Raw genomic sequence first — 16,072 nt, 5'->3', positions numbered from 1 at the left:
TAGATCCTCTGCCCATTTTTTAATCGGGTTGTTTGTTTTTTGTTGTTAAGTTGTATGAGTTGTTTATATGTTTTGGATATTAACCCCTTATTGGATATGTAATTTGCCAATATCTTGTCCCATGCAGGAGGTTGCCTTTTTGTTTTGATGATGTTTCTCTTTACTGTGTAGAAGCTTTTTGGTTTAATGTAGTCCCATTTATTTATTTTTGCTTGTTCTCCTTCACCTTTGGGGTCAGATCCACAGAAATATCCTAAGACTGATGTCAAGGAGGTTACCATCTATGTTTTCTTTTAGGAATTTTATGTTTTCAAGTCTTACATTTAAGTCTTTTATCCATTTTGAGTTCATTTTTGTGTACAGTGTAAGATAGTGGTCTAGTTTCATTCGATTGCATGTGACTGTCCAGTTTTCCCAGCACCTTTTATTGAAAAGACTATCTTTTTTCCATTGTGTATTCTTGGTTCCTTTATTGTAAATTATTTGTCTATATATGCACGGGTTTATTTCTGGGCTCTCAGTTCTGTTCCGTTGATCTGTGTGTCTGTTTTTATAGCTTTGTAATATAGTTTGAAGTCAGTGGGATACCTCCAGCTTTGTTCTTTCTCAAGAAAAAAATGGCTTTGGCTGCTTGGATCTTTTGTGTTTTCATACAAATTTTAGAATTATTTGTTCTAGCTCTGTGAAAAATGCCATTAGAATTTTGATAGGAGTCACATTGAATTATAGTTTTAGCTTTATAACAATATTAATTCTTCCAATGCATGAGCACAGAATATCTTTCCATTTATTTGTGTCATCTTCAGTCTCCATCAGCGTCTCATACTTTTAAGTGTATAGGTCTTTGACCTCCTTGGTTAAATTTATTCTGAGGTATTTTATTCTTTTTGATACGGTTGTAAATGGGATTATATTTTCTTAATTTCTCTTTCTGATAATCTTAGTGTATAGAAATGCCACTGATTTCTGTAAGTTAATTTTCTTTTTTTTTTAAGATTTTGTTCATTTATTTATCAGAGAGAGAGAGAGCACAGGCTCTCTGTATTAAGTGTCAGGTCATCTGCAAATAATAACAGCTTTACTTATTCCTTTCCAATATAGATGCCTTTTATTTCTTTCTCTTGCCTCATTTCTGTGGCTAGAACTTCCAATATTGTGTTGAATAAACGTGGCGAGACTAGGTTTGTTGTCTTGTTCCTGATGTTAGAGGAAAAGTTTCCAGCTTTTCACCATCGAGTATGATGTCAGCTGTGTGTTTGTCATACATAGCCTTTATGTTTAGGTATGTTTCCTCTATACCCACTTTGAGAGTTTTTATTGTAAATGGATGTTGAATTCTGTCTAAGTGCTCCTTCTGCACTATTGTGATGATCATATGATTTGACTACTTCATTTTGTTAATGTAGTGTATCATGTTGATTGATTTGCAGATATTGAACCACCCTTGCAACCCTGGAATAAATCCCACTTGATCGTGGTATGTAATTTTCTAGACGTGTTGTTAGATTCAGTTTACTAATATTTTTGAGCATTTTTGCATCGATGTTCATTAAGGATATTAGCCTGTACTTTTCTTTTTTTGTATGTGGTGTCCTTGTCTGGTTTTGGTAACAGGGTAATGCTGGCCTCATAAAATGAGTTTGGAAGCATTTCGTTCTCTTCAATTTTTTTGGAAGGGTTTGATAAGAACATGTATTAAATCATTAAACGTTTGGTAGAATTCACCAGTGAAGTTGTCTGGTCCTAGACTTTTGGCTGTTGGGAGGTTTTTATTAAGTCAATTTCCTTACTAGTAGTCGATCTATTCAGATTTTCTATTCATGATTTAGTCTTGGAATACTGTATGTTTCTAGGAATTTATCCATCTCTTCTTGGTTGTCTAGTTTGTTGGCATATAATTATGATAAATCCTTTGTATTTCTGTGGTATTAGTTGTAACTTTTCCTCTATCATTTCTCATTTTTTTTTTTTTTTTTTTTGCTTTAAAAAACGCTATTGCTTTATTAACTACCAGCAGGACTGGCCTGCACAGGGGGTGGTGGATGCTCTGTGCTCGGGGTCCGTGGAGGATGTGAGGAGAACGTGATGGTTGGGAGGCTGTATTGAAGGAAAGAGGTGGTCTGGAGGCCAAGGCCCAAGAGCCCCTCTGATTTACTTCCGGAAATGGGCAGACCTTGTAAAGGAGTCATGGCAAGCTATGGCCATGCCACCAATAAGATTAAGAAATTCTTGGAAATCTAGCTGCCCGTCAGCGTTGAGGTCCAGTTTCTTCATCATGCGATCAAGGACACCAGGGTCCTTCTGGTTCTTTGTGAAGGCAGCCAGTTCTGTATTCATGAAGGTCAGGAACTCTGTCTTGGAGAGCATGCAGTTGTTACCCTCCTTTCCAGCAAACTTCTGGAAAACAGCAATCAGAGACTCGATGCACCGCTCGGTCTCAGTAGGGCTGGACATTTTTGCCATGTGTTCGCTGGACTGGCGAGGACGGTGCGTCCGGCGGCGGAGGCGCTGCGAGTTCTCTATCATTTCTGATTTTGAGTCCTCTTTTTTTTTCTTAGTCTAGCTGATGGTTTGTCAATTTTGTTCATCTTTTCAAAGAACCAGTTTTAATTTCATTGATCTATTTTTTTTAGTACCCATTTCATTTATTTTTTTTGCTCTTTATATCCTTCCTTTACTAATTTTGGGCTTTGTTTTTCTTTTTCTAGTTCCTTTAGGTGTAAAGTTAGATTATTTGAGATTTTCCTTTTTTCTTATGGTAGGCCTGTGTTGCTATGAACTTCCCTCTAAGGACTACTTTAGCTGTATTCCATAGATTTTGGTAGGTCATTTTTCTGTTTTTATTTGTCTCTCTCAATTTTTTATTTGTTCTTTGATTTCTTCAATGGCTCATTTGTTGTTCAGTAGCATGTTGTTTAAGCTCTGCATTTTTGCAGTTTTTCCAGTTTTCTTCTTGTAATTGATTTCCAGTTTCATAATATTGTGTTTGGAGAAAATGCCTGATATAATTTCAGTCTTCTTGAATTTATTGAGACTTATTTTGTCACTAGACATATGATCGATCCTGGATAATATTCCATTTTTACTTGAGGAAAATAAGTTGCTGCTTTTGGATGGAACGTTCCATATATGTCTGTTAAGTCCATTTGGCCTAATGTATTGTTTAAGGTTGATCTTTCCTTATTAATCAATTCACTGATGTAAGTAGTGTGTTTAAGTCCCCTACTATTATTGTATTATTGTCGATTTCTCCTTTTAGTTCCATTAATATTTGCTTCATATATTTTGATGGGTTTTTTTTTTGAAGATTTTATTTATTTTATTTGAGAGAGAGAGCAGGAACAGGGGAGAGAGGGAGAAGCAGACTCCCCACTGAACAGGGAGCCCGATGTGAGGCTCGATCGCAGGACCCTGAGATCACAACCTGAGCCAAAGGCAGATGTTTAACCTACTGAGCCACCCAGGTGCCCCTATTTCGGGATTTTCTTTTCTTTCTCTTTTTTTTTTTTTAAGACTTTTATTCATTTATTTGAGAGAGTGAAAAAGAGAGAGAGCACAAGCAGGGGGAGCAGCAGAGGGAGAGGGAGAAGCAGACTCCCCGCTGAGCAGAGAGCCCGACTTGGGGCTCGATCCCAGGACCCTGGGGTCATGACCTGAGCTGAAGGCAGACCTTAACCGACTGAGCCACCCAGGTGCCCCACCTGCATTGGGATTTTCAAAAGAAGCAATACTTATTAAAAACAATGCTTTGTAAATTAGATAGAACTTATTGATATCCATAGTTATAGCTTTAATAAGCTTGTCCTCAGTACCATAAACTTGTCATGTAATTAGGAATCAAGTTTAAGCTTGTTCAACTCCTGCTTTTTAAAACATATTTTCCCATGAAACCATCAAATCATTGTAGTGGTGAATGTGTTGTTTCTCCCACAACCCTGTATACCTACCTCTCATTCTCTATCTTCCCCCTACTTCCTTCAGCCCATGGAGTACTAGGAAAATCCCAAGGAGCCTAGTTCTGAAGAGCACCCCCATACACCACCTTCTGAATTGTTTGTGTGGATTTAAGAACCAAGAAACAGAAATATAAGGCAACTGCTCTACCAACTCAATGAGCTAAAATAATACTGTCAAGATCTCCTGCTTTGTTTCAAACCCATATCTCTTTATAGTTTTTTTCTAAACAGGGGTGCCTGGGTGGCTCAGTAGGTTGGGCACCTGACTCTCGATTTCAGCTCAGGTCATGATTTCAGGGTCGTGAGATTGAGCCCTGAGTTGGCTCCATGCTCAGTGGGGAGTCTGCTTGAGATTCTCTCCCTCTCCTTCTGCCCCTCACCTCACTCTCTCTTTCTCTCTCTAAAATAAACTAATCTTTAAAAAATTTTTTTCTAACCATAACCACAATATCTTTTTCATATCTTAATATTATCTTCAAAATCAGGTACCCATTAGTGACACCCCTTATGGGTCCCACTCTGGCTCCACATGGGCTCAATCCAAGAGATGCAGATAAAATCCACAGCTGCTAAGCAGGTTAATTGGCAAGCTATAGCTTTTGGCCAGAATTATTTGACCAAGCTGCTCCCCCAAAAAGTGAGAGTATGTCTGCTTCAGTCACCTTTTCGCTAAGCACCTCGTTCAATCTTGACTTTGGCCTTTCTAATCATACCATCAGCAGGGAAGACTGATGTGGCAGAGAGAGAGAGCGAGAGAGAGAGAACATCCATCTGGACGTTGTAGAACATAAGATTTAGGTAGTGTGGTCCTCCACGTGGCTTGGACCCATTCATAAATGTCTCAATCTATCCTTACCCCCTTGCTACTAGCTCTGTGTTTTAAGGTGATTAAACACACTGTAATTTCTTTTTGATCTGTGAGATTTTCTGCACCATGACCAAGTCTAGGATAGCTTGCCTGATAGGATGCTTGGAAACCACCATTGCATCAAATTAATTTCCCACATTATGGTGCTCGCTTCGGCAGCACATACAATTTCCCACATTATGGATTTAAATCCAGGTACTCTGATACCAGTGCCTGCTCCTTTAGAATTATACCATACAAACTCCTTGAAAAATCATGTATGCTCAAAGTCTATTGATTTCCAACAATCAAAACATTTTAGGGGCACCTGGGTGGCTCAGTGAGTTAAGCGTCTGCCTTGGGCTCAGGTCATGATCCCAGGGTCCTGGGATCGAGCCCCACATCGGGGCTCTCTGCAAAGTGGGGAGCTTGCTTTTCCCTCTTCCTGCCACTTACCCTGCTTGTATTCTCTCTCCCTGTCTGTCGAATAGATAAAATAAAATCTTTTTTATTCAGAGGAGGAAAAGGATACTTTCTGAAAAAACAGGTGGAAAAATGAGTGTTTAAGACCATAAGAAGAGTCACAAAAAGAACTTGGGGAAAGCACGAATTTTAAAGTGAACTGATAGGGCGCCTGGGTGGCTCAGTCAGTTAAGTGTCTGCTTTTGGCTTGGGTCGTGATCCCAGGGTCCTGGGATCAAGCCCCGCATCGGGCTCCCTGCTCAGCAGGAAGCCTGCTTCTCCTTCTCCCACTCCCCCTGCCTGTGCTCTCTCTCACAAATAAAAAATAAATAAGTAAAATCTTTAAAAATATATAAAGTGAGCGGATAGAATGAGATATAACATACATCAAATGAATCAATTAGAATTTTTGTTAAAAGTAGCTTTCTGGAAAAGCCTACAAATAATGGCTAATTCAGTAACAAACACCTTGAGCAATCAGATTGTAGTTCCTAAATACACTTTCCTGCTAAAAGGAACCACAGTTCTTAAAGAAATGGCTGACTCCATGTCTGAAACAGAATACATCCACGCTGAGACTTGGACCATTTTATCCCTACCAGAAAGCAAAGAAGTCATGAAAAATCAGTAGGATCATGTCAAAATGACTCAGAAGCAAACTTGAAGACATTTCTACTGACCCACATGGAACAATTTGAGCAGCGGTTAAGAATAATAGCTGTAATGAATTAAAACACATTAAATATGGATAAATAGTAAGTTCAATTTATTCATTAAAAAATCTCATTGGCCATCTTTAGAGAATGCTAGAGAACCGATTCATCATTTCTCAAAAAGGCACTGTAGGTAAAAGAGAACTTATTAAAGCTGATTAATTTGTAGTATTTCAATGGAAACTGAAAGGATCACCGAACATTAAGATGGATACTATTCTGTTCTATGCTTTTAATGGTTTACTGAATTCTGCAGAAGAAACAGAATAGGTAAAAATGCTTTTACTGTGTTTTTAACAAGTTCTTACTCGCAGATTCATACCTCCGGTAGCTACATAAAAATGTTAATGAATGATCACAAAGAGGGAAGAGGCATCACCATAACCATAGTTAAAGCATTTTTGTCTGTTCTAACAGACTGCAACCCATTAGTCGTCTGTGCTAGCTTTCCAAGGAAACCTCCACTTAAATTTGCACTTGTATGTTTCACACGTTTCACGAGGGGCCATTATTCCTATATGTTTATATTCATAACTGCAGGAGACAAAAAAATTACAGCATGACACATTTTTAAAAGGACCAACCAAATTAGATAAAATGTCACGACCTTTACTTCTCTTTTGGAGGCTTATTTTAAATTACCACTTTATCCTGCATAAAGCAATTTTTCAAAGGGCCTGTGATTCTTCCATTCTAATAAACTTCTTTAGAATTCCATCATAAAGAGAACTAACCTCTCTCCTTTGCGCGCTACTCTGTCATTTTCTATCCTGTCCTATGGGGGTAGAGATTACCCTGTTAACTCACTGCCTTATTAGGTCAATTCACGGGAACTGCCACGGCTATGGTATATATAGCCGTCCCAGAATAAAGGAGTTTGAAGATGCAAGTTATAGCCATTACACTCGCCCAGAGAGGGGCAGGAAAAGGACTCTAAAATGAGCGAACTAAGAGAAAACAGGCGTCTATAAGTCTGCTCCTAATTATTGGGTCTTAAAGCTTATACACGTGGGAGTGGTCACACTGAGGGTACATATTACACTTTTTTTTTCATTCCTCAAAGGCAACAGTATTCACAGATAAGAATAAATTCAAGAAAACAAAAATCCCAATGTTGCCAGAAGGTTGGGTCAAGTATTTGTGTTAAACATTACCCTGAAAGGCCCTGCGTCGTTAGGTTTCTGGAGAGGAGGAAATATAATTATTATTCTCAAAAGACTTCCACAAATAAAGACTAACTTTGACTGAGTGCTTCTCATGGACCATATTCAGCCCTGCATGTGTGTGTATCATGTGTGTATATTTCTATATATCTTCAAAGCCTTACTGTAACCTCCTCAGATAGATATTGGTATTTCCAGTTTAGAGATGGACAAACTGGAGCTCAGGGAAGTTAAGTAACTTGCCCAAAGTCACACAGTAAGTTGAGTGTTGGATCTGGTTAGGGACCCTAGCAGTCTGTCCCTCGAGCTTGAGTACTTAACTCTTAAGCTATCCTCCCCACTGCAAGTTTGACCAAGAGACAGAACATTTACATATACTACTTAAGATGCACAGATGGGTAAGTTAGAAATTTTGGCTTTAGTCCTTACTCTGACATTTTAGTCAACTCTCTTTGTGCCTCATTTTTTTCATCTGTCAAATGGGTATTCCAATGCTTATCTAGCTAATTATGCAATTATGATGATAATGGATGTGAAAGTGCTCTGAAGGGACAAATATTATACAACGTGCCATTTTTTTAAAGCAATAGGGGTCCCCACATCTGTCCCCTGTCTTTGTGGGGTCAAGGTCTAGATTGATATTGTCATTCAATAAATACTTATTGAGCATCTACCGTGTACCCAACAAGTGCTTGGCACTACTTGTATAGAAGATGAGCAAACTAGATATGGCCACTGCCTTTTCTGAGTGTGTAGTCTCAAGCCAAGGACAAACATTAAGCACACAAGTACACAGATATGAGTATAATTTTATTTTTATTTTTTTTAAGATTTTATTTATTTATTTGACACAGAGAAGGAGAGACAGAGAGACAACGAGAGAGAGAGAGAGAGCACAAGCGGGGGAAGTGGGAGAAGGAGAAGCAGGCTTCCTGCCAAGCAGGGAGCCCAATGTGGGACTCGATCCCAGGACCCTGGGATCATGACCTGAGCCGGAGGCAGACGCTTAATGATGGAGACACCCAGGTGCCCCATGGGTACAATTTTAAATTGCGTCTCGGAGGAAATAAACACCTCACCATGAGGAAAGAGACTAAGAGAACGGAGATTGGGAGAAATGACTTTTACAGGGCTGCAGGGAAGAACTGAAAGCGTGGGGTGAGACGTGTGGTGTCTGAGTCCTGGTAGAAGAGGTACCGACCAGTGCAGGGCAAGGCAGGCAAAGCCTTGTGGGCACTGTAGCGGTTTTGTATTTCAGCCTAAGTGCAATGAGAAATCATTAATGGGTTAAGAGCTGGGGTCTGGCACGGTCAAAGAGTTGAAAGTGTTTGCCGCAGTAATTGCACTGATGAGCCATGATGTCAGGGCTGGATAAGGGGTCAGTGAAGAGAGAAGGGGACTGCAGGATGGAGAGAGAATGGCAGGCCGCTGGGCTGAAGGGTTTGATGGGATGCAAGGAGTGTTGCTGGTAGTTACTTGAGAAAGTGGAAGGAGAGAACAGTGTGTCTGAACGAGCAAAGAAGACAGTGGTGAAGTTTCTGGTCCATGTTATGACCATGGGAGCGAGTGGTGGTGACAGAGTAAAGTGTAGCTGGAGATGTGAAGTCAGAGAACTGAAAGGCCAAGATGGGTTGACTGAACTAGGAAGAAAGTTCCAACTCACAGAGGGCTCGTGTGTGGGTTTTGCACAGGGCTGACCCCTGCTGGTAAGAAGCCCCGGAAACCAAACTGCTGGCTGAGAGGAACCCGCAGAAGCTTAGGGAAAACGGCAGCCACAGGCAGCAAAGGAAGAGTGCTGTTCTTACTTAGATGTAACATTTTCACTTTTCGAAATGTCTCTTCTGGGGTTCAGAACGTCCTTACAGCTAAAACACCCCTTCTAGATAATTCCAGGCTCATGTTATCAAATAATGAAAATGCAATGCATGAATAGTTGGGAGAACATGAATTTCTCCATAAATTTTATTTTTACTTTCTTTCTTAGTGAAGTGTAACATACATGTAAAATGCACAAATTGTAACCGTATGGCTAGAAAATTTTGGAAATCTATAAACCCATCGCATTACAAATGTCACCATCACTCATATTAAATATAGGATATTCACGTAGCCCAGAAATTTCTCTCTTGCCCACCCCTAGTCACTACTTCTGTACCATCCTGACTTCTGACAATATAGATTAGTTTTGTCTGTTCTTCAATATATAAATGGAATCAAACAGTATGTACTATGTACTCTTTTGTACTTTGCTTCTCTGAGTTAACATATATCTGTGAAATTTAGCCATATTGCATATAGCAGTAGATCATTCCTTTTTTTAAAAAATCCATTTAGGAAATATACCACCATGATTTATTCATTCTCTTGCTGATGGGCATTTGGGTTGTTTCCAGTTTATGACCATTACTCTATATGTCTTCTGTTGATCGTATGTATGTATGTATGTATGTAGATATCTAACTAGATTTAGAATTGCCAGGTCACTTTAAGTAGATGCTATCAAAGGTTTTCCAAAGAAGCATTCCTGACACCGGTATACGATAATTCCAGTTGTTCCACATTTTTTTGCTAACACTTGGTATTGCTAGGTTTTTGTTTAGTTTGGTTTTGTATTCTAGCGTGTGCATCCTCTCATGTTAGCCAACTATTAGAGGGGACTTCAAGAAAACCCGTTGGAGAGTTTGACGTGTTTCTCGTGGAGTTTCTGTGGCACAGAGGCAAGTGCCAAACCTAGTTCTGAAAACATTCTCCAGGCTAAAGCAGCAAATGGTAGCAGAGTGGAGACAGCTGCATGGAATGGGGAGTATACTCCCTCTGAGGGCAGGGAAGGCCTAAGTGGTTCTCCTGGACCAAATGCAGGTCTTAGGTTCTTCTTGTATCCTGTCCTGGAGAGGTCATCAGTTTTGAACAATGAAGTGGCCTGAAAGACAAAAGGGAGAAGTCCAGAAAGCAGTCAGAGGAGGGGCATTGCCAGGGACCAGGGAGCTGTCATCAAAGAGCCCAGCACAAGAATCTCTGATGACCTCAAGGAAGGGCCCCATGAGAGGCAGGGAATCTGCCTTCCCCATGGGTCACATTTGTGAGGTGCCTGTCAGTGAGATCTCTCTGTCCCTTCCTATCCTGAAAGAAGAGCTGGGTGAGGGCCAGGCAAGAGGAGGAGAACCACAGTTGGAAAAGAGATACAGAAGTTGACCAAGCCCTCTCCCCGACTATTGCCTTTCCAGCCTAAGGCAACCCAGAGCTGAAAGAAGATTCAAATTAGGTGAAAGTGTGAAGTTGTGATTCACACACTAGCCTAAACATTTTATTTACTAAAATATCCCTGATAAACCCCCATGCCCCAAAACTTCCTCTCCTTGCAGAACTGCCTGCTTCATTTAATGGCAACTCCATCCCTCCAGCTGCTTCAGCCCAAAGCCATCAAGTCATCCTTGTGTCTTCTCACAGCCCGTAGTCTATCTATCATCAGATCCTGCCATCCCTACCTTAACATGTTATATGTTTTAAAAGGGGGGCGGGGCATGGTCAAGTATGTTTTTGGTGTTTTCTGTACTTAGAATATCCTGAATTATTAATTGTTGGCCAACTTTCAAGAAGATAAGAATCAGTACGGTTTGTATGTAGGTTTGCTGTGTTTTGCAAATGCTCTGTCTCTTCTTTTGCATATGCTTGTGCTACTAAAGGCTGAATCATCTGAACAGAGACCAAAACCTAAGAAAGGAACAATAATTCATTAAAGTAAAATGATTGAGGTTGCTACTAATTCATATCTCATACAATCCAATAAAAAGGAATTGTATAAATAACATACATCTTGGGGAGATGAACTCAACCTACTAGATGGAAGTTTGATTTGGACATAATTACATATAAACATGGGTTTCAAAACAAATATAAATCCTTAACTTAGAGTTTCATTGTGTTTTAGAATCATCACTACCTTTATGTTTATTGTTTTCTTTCATAATTGAGTTTTTATTGGCTGTTCTGAGAATCAGTAGAGACATTTCAATTTGTACACAATTTTTTTTTTTTAAGTAGGCTCCACGTGCGGCTTGAACTCAAGACCTGAGCTGAGCTCAAGAGTTGGATACTTAACCAATTGAGCCACCCAGGCACCCCAATTTGTACACAATTCTTAACGTATATACTAAAAATTTTAAAAAATCATGGGGAATCATGGAACACTACATCAAAAATTAATGATGTAATGTACGGTGATTAACATAACATAATAAAATAAAATTTGAAAAAAAAATCATGGAGTTGTGATTCTTTTCTAAAAGTTAGTCCAGTGATCTTTCAGCTTAAAATTTGGAGGCAAATATTCCTTAACAGTGTATCAAGTACCTATATCTTCAAATGTTGATATACTATTACATTGTTAAGTCCCATTAATTCACAGTTTAATATCATATACACTACATACTCAGATTTTCAGTCTTGCATAGCACATTAAAAAAGTTACTAGGAAAACGGGACTACCATGACCAAGGTGTTAGAGAGTGTACAAAATTCTGACAGGAGGAACCAAGATCAAGGAGTGGTTTTCTTTAGGAAACAGCTCTATCAAAAACAACATGGGAATATAATTTAAAATATTCAAGACTATTAAAAGCACGACTTACTCCAAATTGCCATTCAGTATGCTTGGTATTACAGGATATAAAAAACTACCCCATCCATGGAATGTTAAGCTGATGCACAGGACAACTGAAGCCTCCCACGTTCAATATCCCACTATTTTCTCGTTGTACCAAAAAATGAACAACCAGCAAATGATTTCACATCTTAAAAGAAAAAGCATTAATCGTTGAACACTACATCAAAAACAAATGATGTACTCTATGTTGGCTAATTGAACATAATAAAAAATTTTTTAAAAGCATTACACTCAAAAAATGGGATGAGGTGGGATTCCCTCTTTAAAGTTTTCTACAGCTACTAAAAAATTTGCATTTACAAAATAGCTGGTAAAAATATTTCTCTAGCTGACCTTCCTCTTGGGTACCTTGGTGGTGAGGCAGGTGTGTGGTGTGTGTCTGCGGCCACCCAGAGCCTTTGCAAAGCTGGACTGCCTGGCCACTGCCACTCCTCCACTCCTCCCACTGCCCAAGCTGCTGCAACCCTACCCTAATATTTACATATCTGATGAAGTCTACCTAATAAAGGAGAAATATGTGTTTGCCTATGCGATTTATAAATATAAACGCAGAGAGCTATGGATTTTTTTTTTTATTTGACACAGATAGAGAGATAGAGCACAAGCAGGGGAAGTGTGAGAGTGAGAAGCAGGCTCCCTGCTCAGCAGGGAGCCCGATGCGGGACTCGATCCCAGGACCCCAGGATCATGACCTGAGTGGAAGATAGACGCTTAACAGACTGAGCCACCCAAGCACCCCTGAACTATGGCTTTAAAAGGAACATATTGTTTTCATGATAATGCTTGTTAATCTCACCAATAGGAGCAAATACATTGTTAGCAGACCTCCCTTGCAAGAAATATTAAAAGAAATTGCAGAAGAAATGAATATGTAATAGAGTTATTCATTTAAAAATAAGAACTGCTTTCCCCAAATAACTTGTACTTTAAATATTCTAAGATTACTTGTGAAAACTAAAATTCAAGGGATTCTACTTCCAGAATAGCAGCTTGAAGTACTACACGAATCTGTTCCCCAGCAAAATAACCATAACTGAAGAAAATTATAAAAAAAAAAAAAACACCCATTTGAAGTCTCTGAAAATTGTCCTAAAGTTGTACAGCAAATGAAGAAATATTTATTCAAGGAGATCTACTAAATTTCAGTACTAACAGCAAAGGTCTATAGTGCTTGAGCCACAACCTGCTCCTTCACTGCCCTTCTCCAGGTCAGCTTTAGGGAAGTTCCACTTCAGACAGATTTGGCCAAGAAGGCAGGGCTTTCTTTCTCTTGTTTCCAGTCAAGGGATAAGGTATCTCACCAGGAGGTGCCCCTAGCATCTCTTATCTCCTCCATCTCTGACTTGCAGAGGCTATATTCCCAATGAGTATAGCCAAGAAATTGAAGACTCCTTTCCTCTATGCAGCTTTTACTCATGTGATGGAGGCTTTCCCCCAGGCACTGCAAACAGAGAATACTGGGGCCCCAACTACCTTGCCACAGCTCACTTGGAGGACAGAGGTTCCACACAAGGAGAGGCAAGACAAGAATGCCAGAGGCTAACATCCCTATCTAGCATCCTGTTTGTAAAGCACTTAAAGGTCTCTTCTACCCTCATCTCCAGAGGAGTGGCTCAGAGATATTGCCTATTAGAGCAGAGAGTTCAAAGCTCTTTCCAAAGGAAGTGACTTTATTTCAACTGGCATAAGAAAGAACCAACAAATTTGAAGGTAGATCAATTGAGATTATATAATCCAAAGAATAGAGAAAAGAAATGGTGAAGAAAAATTAAAATTAACAAAGCCACAGAAAAATGTGATACCAGTGAGCGCACTGACGTGTGTAATGAGAGTAGCCAAAAGAGAGGAGAGAAAGAACCAGGAAATATATTCAAAGAAATAATGGCTGAAAACATCCCAAATTTGATGAAAAATAATCTATAAATTAATCTATACATCCAGGAAGCTCAATAAACTCCAAGGAGGATAAACTCAAGGAGATCCATGTATAGATACATCATAGTAAAAATGCTGAAGAACAAAGACAAAGAGAAAAATTTGAAAGCAAAAGAAAAACAACTAGTCATGAACAAAGAAAGCCAAATTAGATTAATAGCTGGCTTCTTATCTGAAACAATGGAGGCCAGAAGTTATTGGAATGGCATATTCAAAGTGTTGTGTCAACCAAGAATTTTATATCCAGAAAAACTATATCTCAAAAATGAAGGCAAAATAAAAACATTCCCAGATAAGCAAAAACAGCAAATTCATTGTTAGCAGAACTGCCTTGCAAGAAATATTAAAGGAAATTCTTTAGTCTGAAAGCAAGTCACTTCAGCCAGCAATTGAAATCCACATAAAAAAATAATACTGGTGAAGGTAATTGTCCAATTATGTAATATAAGAAAACAAATGCATATTTTCCCCTTCTCAAATTATTTTAAAGCAATGTGTCTAATTGTATTGTTCATCCTGTAATATGTAGGAATGTATTATATTTGGCAATAACAGCACAAAGATATTGGGAGCAAATTTTTTTGGAGTAAGGAAAGTACACCACATGGTAATGGAATAAATAAATAAATAAATAAAGAGATTAGGAATGGTTAATAAGAAGGTTAATATAACAAGCTCCATAAATATATACTTGCTTTTTTCCTTTTCGCTTCCTTACGAGACATAAAATTATATAAAGAAATAGCTATAATAATGAATTTTGAGTTTGTATCAGGCATAGACATAATATGTATCACAATATAGTACAAAAAGGAGGAAGAGAAGATAGAAATATATATATATATACAGGAATAATGTTTCTATATTTCACTGAAATTGAGTTGATAAAAGTCCGAAGTCAATTTTGGTAAGTTAAGATGTATATAGTAAGTCCCAGAGCTATCATTAAGAAAATAACTCAAAAATATATTAAAGAAATAATTAAAGGAATTTAAATATTACGCTAGAAAATATCCACTTAATGCAAAAGAAAGCAATATGGGAACAGTAGAGGAACGAAAAGACATGAGACATATAGAAAACAAAAGGCAAAATGGCAGGTGTATATTTAACTGTATCAATAACTTAAATTTTAAATGTATCAATAACTCTCCAATTGGATCTAATGCTATCCAACTTTTAGATTCAAAGATATGAATAAGAAGCTGGAGTGACTATATTAATACCAGACAAAATAGACTTTAAAACAAAAAAATGTTATAGAAAGTGAGATAAGTAAGAACATTTATAATGATAAAAGTATCAATCCATCAGGAAAAATATAATAATTATAAACATATGCACCTAAGAGAAATCAAAAAACAAGAAGCAAAACTGACAGAAGTGAAAGAAGAAATAGTTCATTCAACAATAATGATTAGACACTTCAAAACCTCACTTTCAATAATGGAAAGAGCAATAAGGCAGAAGATCAACAATGAAAGAGAGAACTTGTTTTTATAAGCCAATTAGATCTAAGAGTCATCTATGAACATTCCATCCCAAAACAGCAGAATATAATTCTTCTCAAGTTCACATAGAAACTTCTCTGGTATAGACCATATGCTAGGCCATAAAACAAATCTCAATACATTTAAAAGGATAAAAATAATACAGGGACGCCTGGGTGGTGCCATTGGTTAAGTGCCTTGGTCTTGGCTCAGGTGGTGATCTCAGGGTTCCTGGGATCAAGCCCTGCACTGGACTCCATGCTCAGCATGGAATCTCATGCTTGAGATTCTCTCTCCCTCTCTGCCCCTCCCACTTGTGCTCTTTCTCTCTCTCTAAAATAAATAAATAAATAAACAAATATTCTTTTTTAAGATTTTTATTTATTTGACAGAGAGAGAACACAAACAGGAGGAGTGGGAGAGGGAGAGGCAGGCTTCCTGCCGAGCAGGGAGGCTGATGTGGGGCTCGATCCCAGGACCTGAGCCGAAGGCAGACACTTAGCAACTGAGCCACCCAGGTGCCCCTTTAGATTGGTTTCTTAATGGGAATAAGAACTCCAGCCAGTTAAATGAAGTTAAGGAAAGTGTGTGTGTGTGTGTGTGTGTGTGTGTGTGTGTGTGTGCGTGCACGCGCGCGTGTGCACGTGTGTGTTTTAAGATTTATTTACTTATTTTTGAGAGGCAGGGGAGGAGCAGAGGGACAGGGAGAGAGAGAAACTCCAGCAGACTCCCTGGTGAATGCAGAGCCCATGGGGCTCGATCTCACGACACTGAGATCATGTCCTGAGCCAAAATCAAGAGTTGGATGCTTAACTCACTGAGCCAGCCAGGCACCCCAAAACT

The 16,072-nt window shown here is 38.7% G+C and overlaps 1 protein-coding gene across 1 annotated transcript; it reads right to left on the bottom strand.

Moving 5' to 3' along the window:
- Positions 1-1,959: 1,959 nt before the first annotated feature.
- On the bottom strand, positions 1,960-2,514 carry LOC113937887 (protein S100-A11-like). Its single transcript, XM_027622808.2, has one exon. The coding sequence runs from the start codon at positions 2,461-2,463 to the stop codon at positions 2,152-2,154; it is 312 nt and encodes a 103-aa protein (XP_027478609.1). The 5' UTR covers positions 2,464-2,514; the 3' UTR covers positions 1,960-2,151.
- Positions 2,515-16,072: the final 13,558 nt, after the last annotated feature.

The sequence above is a fragment of the Zalophus californianus genome, chromosome 8 (assembly GCF_009762305.2).
Source record: "Zalophus californianus isolate mZalCal1 chromosome 8, mZalCal1.pri.v2, whole genome shotgun sequence".
Taxonomy (NCBI): domain Eukaryota; kingdom Metazoa; phylum Chordata; class Mammalia; order Carnivora; family Otariidae; genus Zalophus; species Zalophus californianus.
This window is presented reverse-complemented; position numbering and strand designations above follow the sequence as displayed.

What these genes read in the sequence shown, in the direction of transcription:
- LOC113937887 (XM_027622808.2), bottom strand. Translation starts at nt 2,463, where the DNA reads ATGGCAAAAATGTCCAGCCCTACTGAGACCGAGCGGTGCATCGAGTCT.